Source organism: Bubalus bubalis, chromosome 2, assembly GCF_019923935.1.
Source record: "Bubalus bubalis isolate 160015118507 breed Murrah chromosome 2, NDDB_SH_1, whole genome shotgun sequence".
NCBI lineage: Eukaryota > Metazoa > Chordata > Mammalia > Artiodactyla > Bovidae > Bubalus > Bubalus bubalis.
The window spans coordinates 112,354,757-112,379,991 of NC_059158.1; the positions used below are offsets into that span (position 1 = coordinate 112,354,757).

Genomic DNA, 25,235 nt, shown 5'->3' on the forward strand with positions numbered 1-25,235 from the left:
CCTTATTACTTCTCCTATGGCACATTGCTGATTAAATGGATATGTATAAGGATAAATTAGGCTAGGATTAACGTATACATAATACTATATATAAAACAGATAATCAACAGGACTTATTGTATAGCATAGGGAACTATACTCAATATTTTGCAATTATTGTGTACCTATAAAGGAAGAGAATCTGAAGAATATATACATGCACACATATATACATACATATATAACTGCATATATATACATACACTTAACTGTATATATATGTATATGTGTAAAGCTGTGCTATATACCTGAAACTAGAACAATACAGCAAATCAACTACACTTCAATAAAAAATGGATATGTATGAAATCCAGCTGAGGTCTTCTTGATCTGTGACCTCTTTACAAGAAAGGATTCAATTCAGCACTTTATGACATGTTCTAGCCCCACTTCAAACAGTGAATATGAAAGTTACCATGTATCATTTCCTTAAAATAAAGTTGTAGAGATTAGATAGCTGAATGTTAGGTGCTGGGTAGCAAGAAAGAGTTCTAATCATTACTTTCTGACCAGAGCTTAAGTTCACCTTTAGTGAAACTAATATTTGAGGTTTTTTTTTTTTTTTCCCTTTGGACCCAAGGATTTAGTATGTAATCTAATATTTTAGTGCATATTCTACTGAGGAAAATTAGAAAAGAATGATTTGTGAGATGGGGCAAGAAAGTGAAGGAAGCACAAATGGTAGAAGATAGGTCAATGCTTTTTTTTAATTGAAACCATAGAAAAATTAAAGGAGGTTCCGGAGGATCAATCCAGGTGTAAGGACCTATATCTTCACATGCTTATAGTCGAAAAATGTCCATGTGAACTTCTATGAAACCACCATGGCCAACATTTGTCCCCTACTAACTCCACCAGGACAGGCTTGAAGCAATACCCAGCAGGTTGACCAAAGATGAAATACAGAAGTTTATTCTCTAAGCATTCCATTTGCTCCTGAACTCTGCAGCCCTGGACACTGGGGAATAACTCTGAGTCAAAGAACCTGAGCAGATTGAATCTTTGATTCCAGCTCTTATCAGCTACCATTTCTGCAAGTGTTGCATTTTATAGTATCGTTATAAGTTGACACCCTGTTATGAATACAGAGAATAAGAAGCCAAAGATCATGAGCATGAGAACCCTCAATGTTCAGAATGAGAAATAGGCACAGCCGCCTACAAGCTCCAACACACACAAACATGGAAAAAAGGAAAGAGAAAAAAATATATCTTACATTTAATCTGTAACAAAGCAAACTTATTTCACAGACTTCTCATAATGGTGGAACTTTCTAGGAGGCACAGATGGAAATGAAAATTTTTTCCATCATTGTTACATAAGATCTGAAACATGTCAGCATTTCCCTACTTTAGCATATTATCTAAATTGATTTGTCTGAGAGCATAAAAGACTGTATTCATAAAGATGGTCACAGGTTCTGTTTCATAGTGTCTTTTCCTATGGGGATTTTTAGACCGTTAGGTGCCAGTCAATCCTAAAAAAAACCAACCCTGAATATTCATTGGAAAGACTGATCCAGAAGCTCCAACACTTTGGCCACCTGATGCGAAGACCTAACTCACTGGAAAAGACCCTGATGCTAGGGAAGACTGAAAAGGCAAAAGGAGAAGTGGACAGCAGAGGATGAAATGGTTGGATGGCATCACCGATTCAATGGACATGAATTTGAGCAAACTTTGGGAGGAGCCTGGTGTCTTGCAGTTCACGGAGTCACAAAGAGTCAGACGTGACTTAGCAACTGAAAAACAACAAGGTGTTATAATAGGGGTGGGGGTAAGGGCTACTTTAGGATTCTCTGGAGTCCTACCTCATAAGCATTCCCTATTGTAAGACCATATCAGGAAGCCTCCATCAAATTCCTCTTTACAAAAACTTCTGTACACAAGGTTGCCTTTCTAGAATGTGTCTGTAAAAGGACAAGGATGTCATATATGTCCATGTATCAAAAATAATTTTTAAAAATGCATTATACCTATGGAGTTCACCAATCAGCAAGTTTTTCAGGTTATTTCTCTTTCATATATCTCTAATTATAACTCTCTGGGAGAATATCAAAGATAAAGCAATGAATGATAAAACCGGATCCAATTTAAATTCCTCTGAAAGTCATTCTAGCTTCACTTGACAAGCACTGGCCTGCCAAGCACTGTTCCCCTTGTCTGCCTGTCACAGAGCTGATGGAAGGCGTGAAGGCTGTGTACAATGGCAGGTTTTCTAATGTACTTTGAACAGCTGACAGCCACAAACCTCAGAAGATTCCTGATTGAAGGATGTCGGCCTAAGAATAACAGCCACGTGAAGATAATTTCTATAATAACTAATTTCTTCTATTAGATAATAAATCATTCCTGCTTCCCCATCCTTTACTACTTTTTTTTTTTTTAACGTGAACACAGGAAGCAAACCAAAGCAATAGCATGTGATTGGAAAAAAGACAAGTGAGAAGAAAAAATCATAACCTCCAACATCACACATTTATGTCTTGCACTGGTGGGTGTGGTTGTTTTTTTCTCCTCAAATCTTCTACCATCCACACAAAAAAAGGGGTATAAAATATCTAAGAAAGTATGACTATCCCAGATTGCTGTGAGGAGGTTCACTGTATTTCTTTGGGGGTAGGCAATTCAAATACGAAACTAAGCAGTTCAGTTTACATCCTAGAGTTGTGTCATGTTTAATGCATTAGCTCTGTATTCTAGCCTCTGTGGAATTCTCAACTGCATTTAGTATGTGCCTATCAAAGACTCTGGCAGAAACCATGGCAGGACCACAGGACACGCTGAGACTGAGAGGATCCCAGAACTCATGCTCACGATGACTTGGTAGAAATAACAAGATAACTTAGCCTTATCATAACACGCTAGGATTCCTTTTAGGCAGAGAATCATTTCCCTGGAGGGAAAACTCTATTTGTTATTCTTCCCAAGAGGGATGATAGGCAGGTGGTCCTGGAAGGTTTTAGCAAGATCTTAAAAACCAAAATTATCTCTGCTCTGGTGAAACATTTATGAAAGAGCACATTCTGAGACTCGAATGACAATCACCGAGGCTTATACTCTCTCCTGGCTATGATTACTTAGTTCCTAGAGCAGGTCACTTAGCCTCAGTAATTCTCATCAACTCCAACATGCCTCCATACTCTGCAGGTGGCTGATGACACTACCACCTTCAGGTAAGAAGTTTTTCTGTCTCTGTGCTTACCTTCAGTCCCAAAGGCTGAGCTTGTCTTTGAAAAATATATTGACGAAGGCAAAAAACGCACATCCCAGTTAGCTGGTGCTCTCAAGCTGTTCTTGGAACACCCTCCCCTTATCATACAACTGCAATCTACTCTTCCTTTCTCTCTAAAGATGACACACTGAAGCTAAACTGAACCCCATGCCTCACCGTATCTCCTTCATCAGCACAGTGATTCATACCCAAGCCAGTGGTTCCCATGGGCAGAGGGCTTCTTCTAAGCTCAGTATTGGACTTCTGTCTTGATCCAAACTTCTTTATACTTATGAGAAAAATCACTAAGGAAACCAGTGTTAGAAGGAACACTGGACTAAGCACGTTGGCCCTGGCTTGGCCATTATTAAGTCACTATAGGACTTAGGATACTTTCTTTACTTCTGTACACTCTGGTCTTGGCATTTTAGGAAGTGTTGGATCCTCGCTGAGCCTAAATGCTGACACAAAGTTGGGAAGTATGAAAGTTGCCGAGGATGACCAAAATAAAATACCATAAACTGAATAACATAAAACAACATCAATTTGCCTGACAGTTCTGGAGACTAGAAGCCCCAAATCCAGGTGTCAGTAGAGTCATGCTCCCTCTGAAGGGAAAGACCGAAGCCATGCTCCAGGGAAAGACTGTGTATACACCTCTCTCAGCTTCTAGTAATTACCAGCAATCCTTGGCTGGTACAGGCCTGACTCTAATGTCTGTCTCTGTCTTCATGTGACCTTCTCTTTGCATTTTCAGTGTCTTTTTTTTCAGCACTCCGCTCTGAGTGTAGCTGTGTGTCCAGATTTTCCTCTTTGTATAAGGATATCAGTCATTAGAATAGGGCCTACCTTAATCTAATATGACCTCATTTCAACGTGATTACTTCTCCAATAACCCTATTTCTAAATAAGGGCATGTTCACATGTCCAGGGGTTGGTACTGAACATGTCTTTCTGGAGAACACAATTTAACCTCAGCAGGTGATGTCCGACAAACACTGCACCACAGTGCCTTTGTCAGGGCTGACTTACACAAGAGAGGGACAGAAGCCAGCGCTGAAGATGTCCGGCATAAAAGCATCTTGGGCAAATGGGGTGAATGAAAGAAAGAGCGGGAATATTTTGAGTTCTCCAGATGAGTTCCATAGACCTGTTCTGAGTTATGCAGAAAAGGAAAACTGAAATAAAGGTTGAAAGTGTGGTTTTTCACAAAGGGTTTTATGAAAATTTGGCTCAAGTGAACAAAATAGCAACATACAATTGGAAAAACAAGTATTTTCTGAATTGTTACAGAGACTCTATGGGCCAGAACAAAGGGCAGAAAGCAGTTAATAAACATCTGTTAAGTTTGACCCCTGCATTGGCTCTACCTTCTTGCAGTATCAGGACCTCAAATTTCCTTAAGGGAGTTGTCCCTCTCTTACTCTATCTGTGAAACTTGGGTGGAGTTATCCCTGCAGTGGTGGCCACATGCTCAGGACCTGACTGGGTCAGTCCTACATCCTGCAGTCAGAGTATTTGGGTCAGAGAGGAGCACATGACACAAAGCAGCCAATGAGATTCAACTCCAGGAATCCCTGAAATTATTAAGGAAGATACTTCTTTCTACATTATTTATTATCTAAAATAAAAATTTCCTTACGTGTATATGTATGGTGGGTATTTTTAAGATTTACTCACTTAGGAACATAAGTACATAATATACTGCTGTTAACTACAGTAAATCATACTGGACATTAGATCCTCAAATAGTACTTATTTTATAACTGGAAGTTTGTACCCTTTAATCAATATCTCCTCATTTTCCTAGATATGCCCATGTATGCCTGTGAGCCCTCTGGGGAGTGCTGAAATGTGGGTTTTCAAACGGACAAAGAATTAAGCTGATGGCATCAGTTCTGTAGCATCATGCACTTGGCCACATTAGTTTTTCTTTGCATAGGAAAACTGGAGGAATTAGTGCTTAACACACTAGTGCTAAGCACAACAAACTTGTAGAATGCCCTTGGATCTCATTTCTCTTACTAAACGTAATATTTCTTTCTAGCACTGCCATTGAAGAGAACATGATATCAATACAAACTGAAAGGTCAATAAAAGATGTCACCAAAGATGAATGTTTGAAGATGCAGATGTGTATATAACAGCAAACAAAAGAAAACAAGATTGCCAAGACCTACACAGTTAAACAAGGACACAAAGTTTGAAGATTTCGTTTAAGCTTGAGGACAACATCAAAAAAGGAAACAACAATAAGTGCCCTTCATGAAAATTTGAACCATAACATCAAGTTGAGCATGTGATTCAGCCTTTGGAAATCTAAAAATAAAAAATATATACAAAACAGTTGCTTGTTGATGTGATTACAGAAGCCATGTCTAATTTCTGTAGTATAAACATTATATGTTAAAAACATTACATTATGGTTAGCAAATATCTGCTTTGGCCCAAAATATCCATAAGACATTTGGTGCAAGGCAAAAGGTCCTTGAAATTTATTCCCAACCAAACCTAGGCAACATGGACCAAGTATGCTGATGGATGTTTTGGACAGGAGAAACTATCAAGGACATTTTGGTGTGAACTAAATGCCCTTTAGGTGTTTTGGTCAGCACCAAATGTCTCGCAGAGTTAAGTTACATCATTTTTGCATAATAATCACTTTATCAGCTATAAGCCTAATTAAAAGGTCAACTAAAGTGGGACACTCTGCTCCAAAGAAGTATCCCCAATGTCTGCTTAATAACTGAATGCTGTCAGAGCTAGTTATCTACATTTTATAGACAAATATTGTCCTAAGCAAACTTAAGGAGCTTTTCAGCGACCAGAATAAATCTGTGTGCATTGAGGAATTGAAGCACATGTAAACAAGGCACTCACCTTTTCTCCCCTGAGGATCACGGCAGTTTTCATGGACACACAGGCCCCAGGCGGACCAGGAAGACATTATACAGTCTGTAGAGCAAGGGATATTGCAGAGCTGAGAGGCTGAAGGGGCAGGTCCCAAACATAATGTCTTTGCCACAGGTCTAGAGACTGCATGGATGAGAAAAGAATGGCCGGAGTCACATTCTCTGAACATCCCTAGAATTTTCCCTGTCTTTATTTGTGTACCTGCCTTGCTCACATCAGCTTTGTGGTTACACAGTTTATATGCAAACAAAATATCAACACTCTTCCAATATGTGCTACTTAGCTCTACATTATTAGCATTTGGGGTGAGGAAAGGCAAGAAAAGACAGTGACAAAGGGCATGCATTTAAGTTTTCTGTTTGACAAAGTATTCCCTGGGAATCCAAGAAATCCAAGAGAGGACTAGCAATTTAGGTACAAATTATCTAGAGTTATGAATTTAAAAAAAAATTACGTGGCTCTGTGAAGCTTCAAGATGAGTCTATCTCAACTATACAAATGACTGAGTTGCTGTGAAAAATTCAAAATCAAACCCCGAGGTGGGGTGTTTAGCATAACCAATCTACTGCTATTACTCCCCGGAGTGGTGGAGCTCTTGAAGACACAGAAGAAAAATGGCTCTTAGAATAAAAAGAAAAATCAGGATCTGTGACTTCAGAATTAGCCCCTGGAAGTCAGTTTCATTAGTGAAGCAACCCAGAGGCACAAGGAGTGCCTGAGGAGCCACAGGGAATGCCAACTAGGAAACTTCCGGTTCTTTCTGATGTGCTCCTGCACCCAGAGAATGCCCAGAACTGGGTCACTGTGGGAGGCAGTACCCATCCGTCCAGTGGTGGTGCTTGTCAAGTGTCCTCTCTAGGCAGACCCATTCTGGGAACCATGGAAATACACAGATGAATAAGATAGGATCCTGATCCATATGGAGATTATAATATATTAGGAGCATGGATAGCAATACTCCAAAATGACCCAATAAAAGAACACCCAAATGCATAGCTACACTTGCACAGTGTGATCCCACATAAGCAAGTTTTAGAGCAATTCAGTTTGTGAGCCAATGGTTTAAGATCAGATGGTTTTATCTTACAGATTGCCTTGTACTATGGTTGAAATATTTCCTATATAGCACTTCTCTCCAGTTAAACAGATCAGAAATACTTCAAAGATGGAGACTGGTATGAGACAATAGGGTGGTAAACCACCTGATCTATTTTGCTTCCTCACTCTTTACATAAGATTCAGATAGAGATGGCAAAAAATCACAGCTCTGACCAGCAGAACTTTGAATGTAAACCAAAGCAAAAGCAAAATCAAAAAATACTATCTCTGAGATGTGCTAACCCATTGGAAAAGAAGTGTCCCTAGTGAACAATGGAGGGGCTTGAGGTGTTTATGAGAGTAAATGGGAAAAACAAAAGGTTGCCAAGGAAAATTATAATGTTTGTCTGCAACTAATTTTTTTAGCTTCACTGCTCACTGATTAGGAATGTGAGCAAGTGAGTTTATCACTTTAAGTTTTAGAATTCTTTTAGTTTATCAAAAGGATTTGACCTGACTTAGAGAGGGGCGGGCAATGGCACCCCATTCCAGTACTCTTGCCTGGAAAATCCCATGGACGGAGGAGCCTGGTAGGCTGCAGTCCATGGGGTCGCTAGGAGTTGGACACAACTGAGTGACTTTACTTTCACATTTCACTTTCACGCATTGGAGAAGGAAATGGCAACCCACTCCAGTGTTCTTGCCTGGAGAATCCCAGGGATGGGGGAGCCTGGTGGGCTGCCATCTCTGGGGTCGCACAGAGTTGGACACGACTGAAGCAACTTAGCAGCAGCAGCAGCAGAGAGCGGCAAAAGCAAGATTGCTAATGTAAATGTCAAAGCTTGCAAGCCATGTGGAAAAGATAAACAAAGGAAGAGAGAACAGATATTGGGGGAGAGTAAAAGGTTTTCCTGAGGCTGAGGAGTGTTGATGTTCAGAGACTGGGCTAAAGAGAACAGCTGGGTGGGGAGGATGGGGTAACCAGAACTATGGATGCATATATGACACTGATGGACTGCACGCAGGTAAAGAAGAATCTGAGAGATGAGGCAGAAGTCTGTAACTCCTTGTCCAAGAGTAAAATAATCACAAGGCAACCATTCACTGAGTGCATCACACATTCATTCCAAAACTACTGAGCACCCGTCTAAATCATGCCCTATTGGAGGCTGTCTGCTTTGAAGGAACTCTAAGTCAAGAAGGGTAAGTCAAACCGCATTTTAACAGAAGTGTTGGAAAGAGATGCTTCGGAGCATTGCATAAATGGAAAGGTGCACAGCCAGAGGTCTTAAGACAGAAGTGTATCTGGGCCCAGCCCCATGTTTGGTTAGCATGTATTCTCATAAACTCAAACTTTAATTCCCAAACCAAAACCTAAATCAATGATGGAAAATGAAGTGGAGAGTGTAAACTGATTAATCTAGCTGTTTAATAAAAATTTACAGTGCATGCCAGGTACTGGTTATAAACATCAATTCATTTAACCTGCATAACTTTGAGATGTGTATTATTATTAGTCCTAATTTAAAACAGGTAAATTGAGACATGATTTACTCACTTGCTCACATTCCCAATCAGTGAGCAGTGGAGCCAGAATTTGGAACAAAATGGTCTGGCCCCAGAATCTGTGCTGTGGACCACTGCACAAGGTGGCCTCATCATCAGACATTCAAACTACACAGCTAAGTACTTCCATGAGTTAACACTGAAGGTGTGAGGTTCTTTTAGATGCTGAAGCCAGATTAGTGAGTGAAACAGACAAGGTCCCTGTCCTCAGGGAGCCCATTTTCCAATGTGAACTGATATTAAATGTTCATGAGTCCATGAGCCTCAACAAGACTGGATATGCTTTACTGCTGCTTCTATTTACCATGGCTGTCTCCCTGTAACACCAGTTAGACCTTGAGGATCTGATGATCAGTGCTTAAAAGATGCCCCAAACTCTCAGCTCCATGACTCAGCAGACACTTGCTACCACAGTCACTGAACTTGATGTTGGGTCCTGTAGTTGAAACTGGCCAATCCACCAGTGCAATCCCCAGGCTCTGAGTAGATCTGCACTAAATCTCTTTAGAAGCTCCAGAATAGCTTAACTGTCCAGAAGGCAGTTAAGCTTTGGGATTGGCAGTGTAGTTAGAAAGAAACTGGGGAACTTGTCCTGAAGCTGCATATGTCAAGGACAATACTTTTACAGATATTATGTTTCTTTGGCTTATTTTGGAGGGCTATTGATGATTTTGAGGAGGTGAGAGGTTAAGTCCTCTAAGGTCCCTTTTGATTAACACTTAACTGTCAGTCAATTGACTGTTGGACATAAGGGCTAATGGAAAGTAAGGAGAGACATGGTATGCTGGTGAGGAATGGGGGCATTTCCCTGGAGGCTACTCAGTGGCATAACTGGGGGCTCAGGAGTATGAGTGAGGCCATTTGTCAGAGTATGCACGCAGCTTCAGCACCTGCTGCTTTGAAAGACAATTGATCTTAATCCATATCAATAAATTCTTCCAGTCTCAGAGACATGTCTAAAATGCTTCATTTAGGCATTGAATCAATGGATTTCAGTCAACCTTTCTCTATTTCAGCCCCCCGGGAGACATTTTCTCTAGAAATAAATCATGAGTAAGTCACAAAGCACTTACCAGCTTCAGAACACTTAGGTAATCATCTCCTTGAGAATAGTGAACACAGGATATTGCTACGCCTATTGACTTGTAGAGCTAGAAGGGAGCTTTAGAGCTAATTTAGTTTAATTCATCAATTTCACTGAAAAGCCGTACTCCAAAGACCTTAGGTAGTTTCTCCAAGTTCATTCAGTAAGTCCAAGGCAGAGTAAGACCTGAGCCTTGTCCCAGGTGGCTGATTCATTTCCATGTGTCCCTCTTGGCATTGCTTCAATGGAAGAGGGCAACCGACAGAACAGATGAGGTCTTCTGGACTGAGGTTATTTTGTTTATGAATTATAGTGACCTCAGTAGATGCAACCAGTGACATAACAGATCAAAGATATCTACCAAAGTTGAAGGCTCAGTTTAATCCTTTAAACAAAGTCCAAATTCTGTTCCTACTTCATTGCTACTTCAAAACCACTTTAAGCCCCATCCCAGATCTCCCCAACTAAGCAGAAGGTAATGAGACCAAAAATCTGCTCACTGTAAACTGTAAATTCTTTTATTTGTAGCATTCATGCTGTGAGAGGTGGTTTAACTTTGCCAACAAAGATCCATCTAGTCAAAGCTGTGGTTTTTCCAATAGTCATGTATAGATGTGAGAGTTGGACCATTAGGAAAGCTGAGTGTGGAAGAATTGATGCTTTTGAACTGTGGTATTGAAGAAGACTCTTGAAAGCCCCTTGGACTGCAAGGAGATCAAACCAGTCATTCCTAAAGGAAATCAACACTGAATATTCATTGGAAAGATTGATGCTGAAGCCAAAGCTCCAATACTTTGGCCACCTGATGCAAAGAACTGACTCATCAGAAAAGACCCTGTTTCTGGGAAAGACTGAAGGCAGGAGGAGAAGGGGATGACAGAGGATGAGATGGTCGGAAGGCATCACCAATTCAATGGACATGAGTTTGAGCAAGCTCCGAGAGATGGTGCAGGACAGGGAAGGCTGGTGTGCTACAGTCCATGGGGTCTCTAAGAGATATGACTAAGCAACTGAACAAAACAAACAAAAAACAGTTGTTTTACAATGCTGTATTATAATAATGTATACTGTGCAGCACAATGAATCAGCCATACATATACATATGACCCCTCACTTTTGGACTTCCTTACCATTCTGGTCACTACAGTGCATTAAATAAGAGTTCTCCATGCTACACAGTACATTCTCATTAGTTACCCATTTTTGACGTAGTATAAATAATGTATATGTGTAAATCCCAATCTCCCCATTTATCCCACCTCTCTTCCCTATTGTTCTCTACATATGTGTCTCTATTTCTGCTTTGTAAGTAAGATCATCTCTATCATTTTTCTGGATTCCACATATATGTGATAATATATGATATTCATTTTTCTCTTTCTGACCTACTTCACTCTGTATGAAACTCTCAAGGTCCATCCACATAATGCCCTAACCGTGTTGCTTTATATGAGCCCTCAATTCTTCTTGACCAAACTCCAGTCATGATGTTTGTGGGAAGAAGAGTCACCTGAAGTCCTTGCTTTTTTAGTCACCCGAAGTCCTTTCTTTAGACAGACTGACTGAAACAACTTTATTTCTATTTGCTAACTCTATCTGCTCTAATGCAGTGGATCCCTGATGTGATCAGTGTACCTATTCAGTGAAGGTCTGTGCTGGCCCTGCTTTCACCAGCTGCCTTTGGCCATGTCACCTTGACATCTTCTGCCACTCTTGTGTTGACCAATTGCCTGACTAGGTTCACAATTACCCAAAGTTTTATAGGATATTTAGGTTTTGTATACAGCAATGTTAGTCCCTATAAAGACTTCTCATGGCCACAAAGTGTTAAAGAGAAAGAATAACTTCACTCAGATCAACCGAGATCACTACATAGCAGAAGCTTTTTAAATGCTAGGGAATACATTACAGTATAAGTGATTGTACATATGCAGTAGTCATTAATGCTTTGAATATTTTGGTGCCTAACCTGGAATTTTTCATTTGCAATAAGAAAATTATTAAATTGACCTGCCTTACAAAAAATGTGCAAGTCTGCTACTAATGATTGCAAAGTAACCTTAAATAATGAATTACTCCATGAACAGAATGCTAATTAACAAAGGGGAGCAAATATTCTGGGTAGCTGCTATATTTAATATTAAAGAAAAAAAGCTGTTCTAATTCCATAAATGTACAAAGGTCATACTTTTCCTTAATCACAAAGTGATCTTACATGAACATACAAATTCAATTGAAATGATTTGTAACTAAGAAGAAAAATGCCTGTTGTAATCATTAGCATGTGACCACCACTGTAAAGAAAAATGAGTACCTTCACGTTTCATTCTTTGAAACTAAATCAAGCTCTAATCAACACAGAAATAAATTGGCAAAGATTCAATTAGAGTATATTATCCCCCACCCCTACTGCTGGTCATTTTTTAAGATCTAAATTTCAATGCCATTTAATGCCTCAAAAAGAAATTAGATAAAATTGCATCATCATCATGATAATTAGTTAATTATACTTAATAACTAGGTACACCTCTGTAGTTTATTTTTTAAAAATGAGGAATGTTTGCTTAATGTAAAAATGTTATCACAGGATTCAATATTTTTTTTAATGTCTATTACTGGATAAAACATCAAGTCAGTCTTTAAAAACTTAGGATATGTTTGAGGCAATTCTGCTGTGGCATAATGGAACTCAGCTTTCCCTCTGAACAGAAAGAAAGATCTTGATCATGGGTGAGAAATTAGTCAAAGATACTGATTATTATTTTTTTCCAATATTTTCAGGGAGGTAGAGAAGAAAAGAAAATAAAGATGCTATTTCCTGAGAACTCTTAAAACCTTGATGATTTTCCCTGTTTTCTATCTTAGGAGTACCTGAGTACCCCTACACTCTACAGTCAGCTTATTTTACATAAGATATTTGATTTGCAGAAAGACATCAGCCTTCACAAAAAACTTAGACAGAAATGTTATATTTGTTTCAATTTTCTGAATCAAATGTAGGCCCTGTCAACCCCAATGGGAATTCTCACTCAATATTCAGGACCCCACATTCCACAAGATGTCTAGGAAAGCACCACAATATACGCAGCAATTGCTCAGATTTAATTCAAAACTAATGAAAGGGCCTACTTATGTAAAAATCCTGCTTTCTAAATGACTTTTGAGAAACAATATTCCCTCTGACATATTCATTTAGGGGAGTACACTGCCTTGGCAGAAATTCAATCGACCTTACTGCTAAAATAAATAGACTTCTTCTACAAACTGAAGGACTCAAACAGTTGAAGAGAAAAGACAAATAAAATTACAATTTTAACCAGAAAGCTATTTTCCTTCAAGAAGCTTCATGTATTATTTCAATTGCCTTTACCACTGGGATTTGCAAAATAATGTATCATTCTTTTAACTTAGTGGGTAGGATTAAAGCAAATATGTCTTCTAGCACTTATAGGGACCTTAAAGAATTAAATCACATCTCATCCTATTATATCTAATAAAGCTTAATTTTAGCCATATTGTGACTCTTGGCAAAGTACTGTGCAATTCAGTTTGGCAGGAGGATTGCGTGTGTATGTACAATAAATATAATATCTAAAAATAATTCCTGCAATTAAAAATAATTATGTGAAATTTGGCCACATGTCAAAAAATTCTCCAAATTTCCTTCATTTCACATAGCAAATTGGAAAATGACTACTGACTAGCGATTTTAATGTTACAGAGTAACAACACGATTAAGTAAAGATTGAAAACAATATTCAGAATAAAAATGAATACAGAATATGTATGCAGTTTTAGAAGTAATTAGATCAATATCCAACAATTATGAAATTAAGGAAGAAATACAGGAGTTTTCAACCCTATAGTCACATATTTCTGTGGTTTCTTCTCTGTTCCTCTTTTGAGGATTTTGGTGTGATCATTTCCCAGATTCTTAACTCAGAGCTAAAACAAAGGTATAGAGAGGGTGAAAAGAATAACAGCTGACCTAAATGGTGTCTTTTACATCTTACAGAGTTAAAAATACCATTATTGTTGAGAGAGAATGGAAAGGAAATAAGAGAATGTAGAGAAGTGGTCAGGCAAAGAGAAAAAGTAAAAAGGTAGAGAGGCAGGTAAGAGAAAGAATCATCTTCCAAGCTATCAAGGATAGAAATGTGCAGCACCAGGGAAGCACAGCTTTTAAAGAGGTTTTAGAGCAAGGATCCCATGAACAGAGGAGTCTGGTGGGCTACACAGGGTAACAAAGAGTTGGACACAACTGAAGTGACTCAGCTCACACACTCTTCTTCTCAGCACTTTGCAACCTGGAATTCATTTTGCAATAGAAACAATAACAAGATTAAAATGAGAGTCAGTTTTAGCCTGGGTAGGAAGGGAGTTTGGGGGAGAATGATGCCTGTATATGTATGGCTGAAAAAACAAAAAACAAACCCAAGCAAACAAAAAACACTAAGCTTTGCGATTTTTCTCAAAGAAGATTAGCATCCTATATAGTAATTTCTCACATTTAATAAGTACATACAATACAGAATCTTTAAAAAGATAAAATAAATGAATACATTAAAAAAATGAGAGTCAGTTTTCCCATGAATGACTGCAAATGTGTATTTCACTGATTAATGATAGAATTAATAGCTAATGCATATTACTAATCAACCTGTCCCAAAATACTGCATGAAGCACTTAAATGCAATTTCTCATTCATTCATCAAAATCACTGCAAGATAAGTAAAATCATTATTCCCATTTTATAGATGAAATAACTGAGGACAAATTATTGCTGAGCATGCCAAAAGCAATAAATGACAATCCTGGTGCAGGATCCTTAAAAGCCAATACCCTTTAACACTATGCTATAGTATGATTTTATATTGGCAATAAAAGTTATGATAGAAATGAGCAACTGTAGCATTAATAGTCGCAAAATAAATAAGTGAACACTTTCAGTTCAGTTCAGTCATTCATGTCCAACTCTTTGCAACCCCACGCACTGCAGCATGCCAGGCTTGCTGTCCATCACCAACTCCTGGAACCTACTCAAACTCATGTCCATCACGTCAGTGATGCCATCCAACCATCTCATCCTCTGTCATCCCCTTCTCCTCCAGCCTTCAATCTTTCCCAGCATCAGGGTCTTTTCCAATGAGTCAGTTCTTCACATCAGGTGGCCAAAGAATTGGAGTTTCAGCTTCAGCATCAGTCCTTCCAATGAATATTCAGAACTGATTTCCTTTAGGATTGACTGGTTTGATGTCCTTCTAGTCCAAGGGACTCTCAAGAGTCTTCTCCAACACCACAGTTCAAAAGCATCAATTCTTTGGTGCTCAGCTTTCTTTATGGTCCAACTTACATCCACACATGACCACTGGAAAAACCACAGCTTTCACTAGACAGACCTTTGTTGGCAAAGTAATGTCTCTACTTTTTAATATGCTGTCTAGGTTGGTCATAGCTTTTCTTCCAAGGAGCAAGAATCTTTTAATTTCATGGCTGCATTTACCATCTACAGTGATTTTGGAGCCCCCCAAAAATAAACTCACTGTTTCCATTGTTTCCCCATCTATTTGCCATGAAGTGATGGGACCGGATGCCATGATCTTAGTTTTCTGAATGTTGAATTTTAAGCCAACTTTTTCACTCTTCTCTTTCACTTTCATCAAGAGGCTCTTTAATTCTTCTTCAATTTCTGCCATAATGGTGGTGTCATCTATGTATCTGAGGTTATTGATATTTCTCCCAGAAATATTGATTTCAGCTTCTGCTTCATCCAGTCCAGCATTTCGCATGATGTACTTTGCATATAAGTTAAATAAGCAGGTAACAATATACAGCCTTGATGTACTTCTTTCCTGATTTGGAACCAGTCTGTTGTTCCATGTCCAGTTCTAACTGTTGCTTCTTAACCTGCATACAGATTTCTCAGGAGGCAGGTGGGGTAGTCTGATATTCCCATCTCTTTAAGAATTTTCCACAGTTTGTTGTGATCCACAGTCAAAGGTTTTGGAATAGTCAACAAAGCAAAAGTAGATGTTTTGCCCCCTTAAAAAAATTCTTTTTGCTTTTTTGACTGTGTCATATGGCTTGGCAATCTGTTTCCTGACCAGTGACTGAACCTGGGTCATGGAAGTGAAAGCCCAAAATCCCAACCACCAGGCCACCAGGGAAAATGGAAATGGAAATTAAAAGATGCTTGCTTTTTGGAAGAAAAGCTATGACCAACCTAGACAGCATACTGAAAAGCAGAGACATTACTTTGCCAACAAAGGTCTGTATAGTCAGAGCTATGGTTTTTCCAGTAGTCATGTATGGACATGCAAGTAGGACCATAAAGAAGGCTGAGCGCAGAAGAATTGATGCTTTTGAACTGTGGTGTTGGAGAAGACTCTTGAGAGTCCTCTGGACTGCAAGGAGATCAAACCAGTCAATCCTAAAGGAAATCAATCCTGAATTTCATTGGAAGGCCTGATGCTGAAGCTGAAGCTCCAATACTTTGGCCACCTGATACGAAGAGTCAATTCATTGGAACAGATCCTGATGTTGGGGAAGATTGAAGGCAGGAGGAGAAGGGGATGACAGAGGATGAGATGTTTGGATGGCATTACTGACTCAATGGACATGAGTTTGAGCTCCAGGAGATGGTGAAGGCCAGGGAAGGTTGGCAAAGAGTTGGACATGACTGAGCAACTGGACAACCACAAAGCCACCAAGGAATTCCCTAAGGAAATTCTTAAGCTGAAATAAAAATTTTTTAAAATAGTTCTAAAAAAATATGAGTAGTAAAGGCCAAAACTCAGAAAAGTAAGTGTTGTTAAAGGAAATTAAGGATCTAGTTGAGTATTTTTGATGTGACTCTGAAAGGTACTTAAAATTATTACTAATGGGTTGATGAAGAGAATGAAATTTGAGTAGAATGACTATTTTCATCATAAAATTTAAGTTTAGAGCCATTCCCAAGGGATTATAATGAGTTCACCATAAGACCCACTCCCTCCCACCGCCACCAAGATTTTCTTAAAGAGCAAAGGACCAAAGGAGCCTTTAAGGCAGGTTGGAACCTGGAAAGGAAGGCAAGTAGGTGTAAAGCTCACCCTCCACTGGGTACCTAGCATCACTAGCACTAGTCTTTTTCCTTAACAACTATATCTAATCCCTCAACTGAGGAAAAATACAAGTAACAGAAGAATGTTTCTAAGTTCATTGGGCAAGAATTGGAAAGATATACTTCTTAAGTTAATTATTTTATTTTTGGCCACCCCCTGAGGCATGTGGAACTTCCCTAAGCAGGGATCAAACTTGTTTCCCCTGCATTGGAAGGGTGGAGTCTTCACCACAGGATCACCAGGGAAGTGCAGAATAAGGTTTTGTTTTTGTGTTTTTTGTGTTTTTTTTTTTTAATGACTGCGATTAAGAGTATGTGAGAGAGCAGGAGCAGGGAACAGTGAGATATGGTAAGAAAGATCAGAGATGGCTAAAGAAAGCAGACCTAGGTCTCTAAGGCTTCGGTACCAACCACAGGATGCCCCAGTGAGTCCATCATTAAGACAGGTCTTCACATGTATGGATTTCGAACACAGATGTTTCAACTTGGGAACAACTAAACAGAAATTTTTAATAATGGTAAGAAGAGGAAATCCATACTCTCTGAGATGACCCAGTCCTCCAAGAAGAACATTGCAAACTCCAAAGCTTAAAGCCACTTCCAAGGGACCAAAAAACCAGTAGGGAAATATGTGATAATGATTTTAGAGCGCCAAGAAAAAACTATCGCTCTCTAAAATAAATATGCATACCATCTTATTTTTAAAGAAAGGGCTCACTGTACCTTGTTAGCATATGCTGCTTTAAATATGCAAATCCTTTTAGACTGAATAAGTTAATTCGACTTCAAAGGAAGGCTCGTGGGATTCACTAGGTCCCAAAGTAGTGATAGGAATGAGACACCATCTAATAAATTCTTAAATGCAGAATAGTTCATTCTTTCATCTGAGAAACAGCATTAGGTAATTTTATGAGAAACACAAAAATTACAAACCAAAAATTCTGCACTACAAAATTTGATGAAACCTCTTTTCCTCTCTTCCTCCTATTTTTATATTATAAGTCCTACCTTGTAAGCTCTTCACTATGTCAAGGCCAATGTTATAAAGTAGTAGCTTCCAACCTGACTAAACCAATGGGATCAAAGGGAGACCCAACTCAGAAGAATTGGGTCAGAACTGGGAAGGGGGAAACAGAGAGAATAGTTAGAACTTCAATCTTTGAAACTCTTTATGATTAGCAGGTTGGAAAGTCAATGCCCTGAATAACTTCTGGAGTATGATTTTTGAAAAGCCAGCTGGCCAAACACTATCATTAAAATCCATTAAATTGGAAGTCTACCATTGCCTGTGTAAATTGGGCAAATTGTTTAGCAACTGAACTTCTGTAAAACAGACTATGGGCTTTCCTGGTGGCTCAGTGGTAAAGAATTCCCCTGACAGTGAAGGAGACAGGGGTTTGATCCTTGATCTGGAAAGATCCTCTGGAGAAGGAAATGGCAACCCACTCTAGTATTTTCGGTTAGAAATCACTATGGACAGAGGAGCCCAGTTAGGCTACAGTCCATGGCGTTGCAAAGAGTTGGACATAACTTAATGATTGAACAACAAAATAGACTCTCTAATGTTTCTCACCTTTGTTATATTATCTCCTCCCTGTGAGCTTCTGTAAACATTGTTTCCCTAATTGTCCTTCCATCCCCTATGACATTTTCACAACACAAATATGCTGTCTAAACTGGTTATATATAGATATATGTGGCTTATGACTCTTTGTGACCCCACAGACTGCAGCCCACCAGGCTTCTCTGTCCATGGAATTTTCCAGGCAAGAATACAGGAGTGGGTTACCATTTTCTACTCCAGGGGATCTTCCTGACCCAGGGATCAAACTCATGTCCCTGGCATTGGCAGGTGGATTCTTTACCACTTTGCCATCTGTGAAGCCCATATATAGATACATGTAGACTTTATATCGGAGAAGGCAATGGCACCCCACTCTAGTACTCTTGCCTGGAAAATCCCATGGATGGAGGAGCCTGGTAGGCTGGTAGGCTGCAGTCCATGGGGTCACTAGGAGTCAGACACGACTGAGTGACTTCACTTTCACTTTTCACTTTCATGCATTGGGGAAGGAAATGGCAACCCACACCAGTGTTCTTGCCTGGAGAATCCCAGGGACGGGGGAGCCTGGTGGGCTGCCGTCTCTGGGGTCGCACAGAGTTGGGCACGACTGAAGCGACTTAGCAGCAGCAGCAGACTTTATACATAATAAAATTTTTTTCATCCCAAGAACCATTTGTGTCCCCTTGGGGGCAATATCATCCCCTTTGGGAATGCATGGACTAGACCATATATTGAACTTGAGTTTGTAGGCTGAGCAATACACAAGTATATTCTGAGTGTATTAGCAAAACATTCCATGCAGCAAGTACTACCAGTGTCTCCAGTTTCCACTGAGACAACTGAAACTTTAAAACTCTGCCCAAGCTTCTATAATTAGCAAAAGTAGAGGCAAGCCCTGAACCCAGCCAGTGTGATTCTGATTTGCCCTGTTTTTACCATGTTAGGCTGTTCCAGCTCAAAGCTCTGAAATTCTTGGGTCCAGTGCATTTTTTTATGGCTGTAGATTGGAATCTATCTTTTTTAATTTGACTCCAGTGCTCCTCAATACCTGCATTTTGCTTGAATTTGGAATCTACATGCTAATTTTTTGCAATAATCAGGAGATAATACATTAATAAGATAACATATTATTAATCAATAGGATAAGCCATTCTCTGGTAGAATACTGATACATGCAGAGAATATAGACATTTAAAACAGCTGAAAGGCTGTAGAATTTTATAAATTTTGTCTTTTATTTAAACAGTAATCAAGTTATTAAAAATCTTCCCTGAGAAGTTGCCTATTCTAATTTTGTGTACATTTAAATATATCATCAGAGCAAAACAGGTTACAATGTCAAGGACAGTGATTTATATTTTAAAATATTATAGCTCTTTTCTATGAAGTCTTAATTTGAGAGAAAAAGCAGCACATTGTTTTGTTGAAATAATTATTTAATTAAAAAATAGATGATTTTATATTAAAGCAGTATGGATGTATCCATAGGCTATTTAAATACAAATAAATATTAAATCTGAAAGTGTTCCTACCTATTTTTAAAAGGGAAAGGGAACTGAATTTTCCAAAGTAATATAGATTTTTTATATCATAAAATGAGATGCCACTGCATGCAACAATTGATTTTTTTCTAATGTTTGTGTATCTAAATTGAGTCTCTCTAACAAAAACACTGTTTTGTTCAGTCTGGTAAAGATCAAAGGTAAGACATGTTTATCATGGTTATACTTTTTGGTGGAGGGGACCCTGAAAGAACCGTAAGCATGACTGGTCAGAAAATGTTCAGACCTTTGGCAGCTAGAGATCTTTAAAGTAGAGAAAGCAATTTAATATGAAAGTCAGCCTTCAGGACTCCCTATGGGCCTTACAGAGAATGATGAGTCACCTCATCTGAGGACCAAATGGTTACCAACCAGAACCATCTTGCATCCTCTCAAGCCAAACAGAATCTAAGCTTTACAGAGACTTCTACCATCACCACTCCTGCTCTCTAACATATGTCTTATGCTGCGAACAAATACAGGACCACATCCTGCAGGCCACCAGGCCACAACCAATTTTGTCCTCTTTACTTAACATGGCTTGCTAACTAATTAATTATATATGACACCTTTCATCTGAAGTTATTTTGTCAGTTTGTAATGATCAAAACCAGATATACACTGCTACCGTTTTAGAAAAAAAGAAACTTAGCAATCCTACTCTTGAGTTGATGCTTGTATGGTCTGAGAAAGTTTTATGTCTCATAAAGTAACCAGCCAGAATTTAAAGAAAATGGCAATCTACTTGAAATGTCTTTCCCCTCTGAGATAAGCTCCCTCATGGAATCTTGTAATGGAAGAGATCTTCAGTTCAGTTCAGTTCAGTTCAGTCACTCACTCATGTCCGACTCTTTGCAACCCCAAGAATTGCAGCATGCCAGGCCTCCCTGTCCATCACCAACTCCCAGAGTTCACTCAAACTCAAGTAGTGTCTTATATAATACCTTATTTCTAAAAATGAGAAAATCAAGGTCTATAGTGGTTCTATAACTTGTCCAAGATCAACAGATTGTGTAAGTATCAACCTAGAGTTCTGTCTTGCTACTTAGTTGACTTATTTATGCTGCCTCTAGATTTTTTTTTTAATTTCCTTGATTAGCCTTACCATACCCCATTCACTGTAAAACCACAGTAGATGAAAGAAGTAATCAGTAACCGAGTCTTAGGGTCTGAGATTAGCTAATGTAGTTTTTTAGTGTTAAGATACTAAGGCATGGAGTGAAACATGGCTAGAACAAAAAATGTGGTTAATAGAGACATTCATCAAAAGTCAGAATGTTATATTTTTCGCTAATGATTCCAAAGTCCAAAAATTGAAATAGAAGTAGTGTGAAAGTGTACACATGAGGCCATTTACCTTTTGTAACCTCTTAGCAATAAGCAGTGTCATGTTAAAAGGAAAGGCTACATTCATCACTAAAGGAAATATTCTGGAAGCAGAAAGGACCTGCTAAACACAAATCACTGTCAAATAAGACAAAACAATTGAGCTGAAATTGCAATAAAATGGAAAACCACTAAATCCCCCTCCCCATCCCACTGCCTGATTCTCCAAGGCAACAGTTACTAATACCCAGCCCTTTTTCTAGGCACTGGTACAAAGTGCTGGAGAAGAGGCCATATCATCCCATATCTCATTGACCTTATAACCTGAACAAATGAACTAGATTTACATATAAAAACTAAGCACTCTTAAACAACAGGTATGTAATTAGGCAATCATGGGCCTAGTACTTGTTGTACAGGGGCAGGTATTCCCAGAAGAAAAAAGATCAGGGACAGCAAGTCAGTTTTTGTGGGATACAAGCCTGGGCTTCTTAACACTCCAATGTTATTTGCTCTACTCTATATTAGATTTCCACCCTCACCATGTAACTGATCACAGTTGGTATTTTGTAACCTGATGCTAGAGGACATCAGAAGAAAAAACATTCTTATAAAATGAAATTGCACTTATAAATAAATATGCAAAAATCCAAATGATAATCATCTATTATGGAAATCTACTATGTTCAAAGAACTACAAATTTAACTCAACAATATATTAAAATATTGCAAATTTAATTCAGTAGCACATTAAAACACTAAAAGATTTGAAAATTTAAAAAGGAAATGTTTTTCCCTAAAATTGCAAGGATGGTTCAACATTGGTATATCTGCTAATTTAACTTACTACAAGAACAGCTTGAAGGAAGAAACACAAAAATTCATCTCAGAAAAAAAAAATATATATGTATATATATTTACAGTGACATAATACTTGATATAATATGGCATAATAATTATGATATAATATACAAATGCTATTTATATATAAATTTCATAGCCATTAATAAAAAATACCCCAATACTCCCCCCAAAATAAAAGAACAAATTCTCTTACTCAGTAAATGTCATTTAACATGACCAAATCATATTTATAAGTGAAAAACTCCAGATATTTAAGTCAGAAACAAGGCAGGGATACCAGCTAACATTTTATGACCTAACTCTATAGATTGCCTTGCCAGTGTAATAAAACTTAAAAAGATACAATAGTTATAAATATCAAATGAGAAAAGATAAACATTACCATTAATATGATTATTGCCTAGATAACTTAAGAACTTCAAATATTCTTAAGAAGCCTTTTTTATCAAAAAAACTTAAGAATTTATAGGACTATCTCACAAAGTTTTATATATTGTCTTTAGTTTCTTAGACTTCCCTTATGTTTACTTTTTAAAGCTACTTACTATATTTTGTAATGCTCTCCCTGCTAATAAAAAATATTATTATCATGAGTGTGTGCATACTAAACTGATTAAGTTGTATCTGACTTTTTGCAACTGGTCAACCCTATGGACTGTAGCCCTCTAAGCTCCTCTGTTCATGGGATTCTCCAGACAAGAATACTGCCATGCCCACCTCCAGGGGATCTTTCTGACCCATGGATGGAACCCAAGGCTCTTACTTCTCCTGCACTGGCAGGCAGGTTCTTTACCACTAGTACCACCTGGGAAGCTCACTGTTAGCAAATTGTTTATCAAAGTATGGAGCCTCATGCATAAAAAACTATATACTATATAGTTTTTGGTAAGAGTTTAAATAAACTTGTAGCTATATTTATGTCTTGACCTATATTAAAACCTAGTTCCCTCTATCCATTATCCAAGTGATTTGCAGACAAAGGTAACAAAGAACATTGCAAATAGATGACCAGTGCAAGTTCCATGCATGAAGAAGGGCACCCAAAGCCAGTGCTCTGGGACAGCCCAGAGGGACAGGGTGGGGAGGGAGGTGGGGTTTGGGTACAGAATGGGGGGAACTCATATACCTGTGGTTGATTCATATTGATGTATTGCAAAACCATCACAATACTATAAAGTAATTATCCTCCAATTAAAATAAAATAATTAAAGCAAACAAAAAATATTGCACATAAGTTGGAGGCTGTAGTACTAAGTACCAAGTGTGGGATGGGGGAGTAGTCTGCCCCCTGGAAAGAGTATTTTATCATTCATGTTGCTAAGTATCATAGGTTCCCTGTGATATATATATTTTTTTTTTCACTTTTAATTTTGAACTAATTACATTTTCACAGGAAGTTACCAAAAAATAAGAATAAATATGCATGGATGTGTACTTTCAACAAGTTTCTTCTATGGCAACTTCTTGCATAATTGGTGTTGAATATCAGAACCAAGAAATGGACATGGGTACTGTTCACAATTTTACATATACTAATGGCATATGCATATGTACATGTGTGTTCAGTTCAGTTCAGTTGCTCAGTGTGTCTGACTCTTTGAGACCCCATATACTGGAGCACGCCAGACTTCCTTGTCCATCACCAACTCCTGGAGCCTACTCAAACTCATGTTCGTCACATCAGTGATTTCATCTAACTATTTCATCCTCTGTCACCACCTTTTCCTCCTGCCTTCAATCTTTCCCAGCATAAGGTCTTTTCTAATGAGTCAGTTCTTCGTATCAGGTGGCCAAAGTATTGGAATTTCAGCTTCAACATCAGTCCTTCCAATGAATATTCAGAACTGATTTCCTTTAGGATTGATTGGTTGGATCTCCTTTCAGTCCAACGTACTCTCAAAAGTCTTCCTCAACACCACAGGTCAAAAGTATCAATTCTTCTGTGCTCAGCTTTCTTTATAGTCCAACTCTCATATTCATACATGACTACTGAAAAAACCACAGCTTTGACTAGATGGACCTTTGTTAGTAAAGTAATGTCTCTGCTTTTTAATATGCTGTCTAGATTGGTCATATCTTTTCTTCCAAGGAGCAACAGTCTTTTAATTTCATGGCTGCACTCACCATCTGCAGTGATTTTGGAGCCCCCAAAATAAACTCTCTCACTGTTTCCATTGTTTCCCCATCTATTTGCCATGAAGTGAAGGGACTGGAGGCCATGATCTTAGTTTTCTGAATGGTGAGTTTTAAGTCAACTTTTCACTCTCTTTTACTTTCATCAAGAGGCTCTTTAATTCTTCTTCGCTTTCTGCCATAAGGGTGGTGTCATCTGTATATCTGAGATTATTGATATTTCTCCCGATAATCTTGATTCCAGCTTGTGCTTCATCCAGCCCACCCAGCACTTCACATGATGTACTCTTCATATAAGTTAAATAAGCAGGGTGAGAATACACAGCCTTAACATACTCCTATCCTTATTTAGAACCAGTCTGTTGTTCCATGTCCAGTTCTAACTGTTGCTTCTTGACCTTCATACAGCTTTCTCAGGACGCAGGTCAGGTGGTCTGGTATTCCTATCTCTTTAAGAATTTTCCACAGTTTGTTGTGATCCACACAGTTAAAGGCTTTGGTGGAGTCAATAAAGCAAAAGTAGATGTTTTTTTTCTGGAACTCTTTTGCTTTTTAAATGATACAACGGATGTTGGCAATTTCCTCTCTGGTTCCTCTGGCTTTTCTAAATCCAGCTTGAACATCTGGAAGTTCACGGTTCACATACTGTTGAAGCCTGGCTTGGAGAATTTTGAGCATTACTTAGCTAGCATGTGAGATGAGTGCAACTGTGTGGTAGTTTGAACATTCTTTTACATTGCCTTTCTTGGGATTGGAATGAATACTGACCTTTTCCAGTCCTGTGGCCACTGCTATATGTAGTTCTATGCAATACTATTGCCTGCACCACCATCAAGATACAGAATGTCTCCA

General features: G+C 38.5%; 1 protein-coding gene across 3 annotated transcripts in view; it reads right to left on the reverse strand.

Moving 5' to 3' along the window:
- THSD7B (thrombospondin type 1 domain containing 7B) overlaps positions 1-25,235 on the reverse strand; it is a 1,246,259-nt gene that overhangs the window by 606,194 nt on the left and 614,830 nt on the right. For all 3 annotated transcript variants that reach the window (XM_044935904.2, XM_025276961.3, XM_045164228.1), the window contains exon 6: positions 6,133-6,288. In XM_044935904.2, coding sequence (XP_044791839.2) covers positions 6,133-6,288 — 156 coding nt within the window. The remainder of the gene's footprint in view (positions 1-6,132; positions 6,289-25,235) is intronic.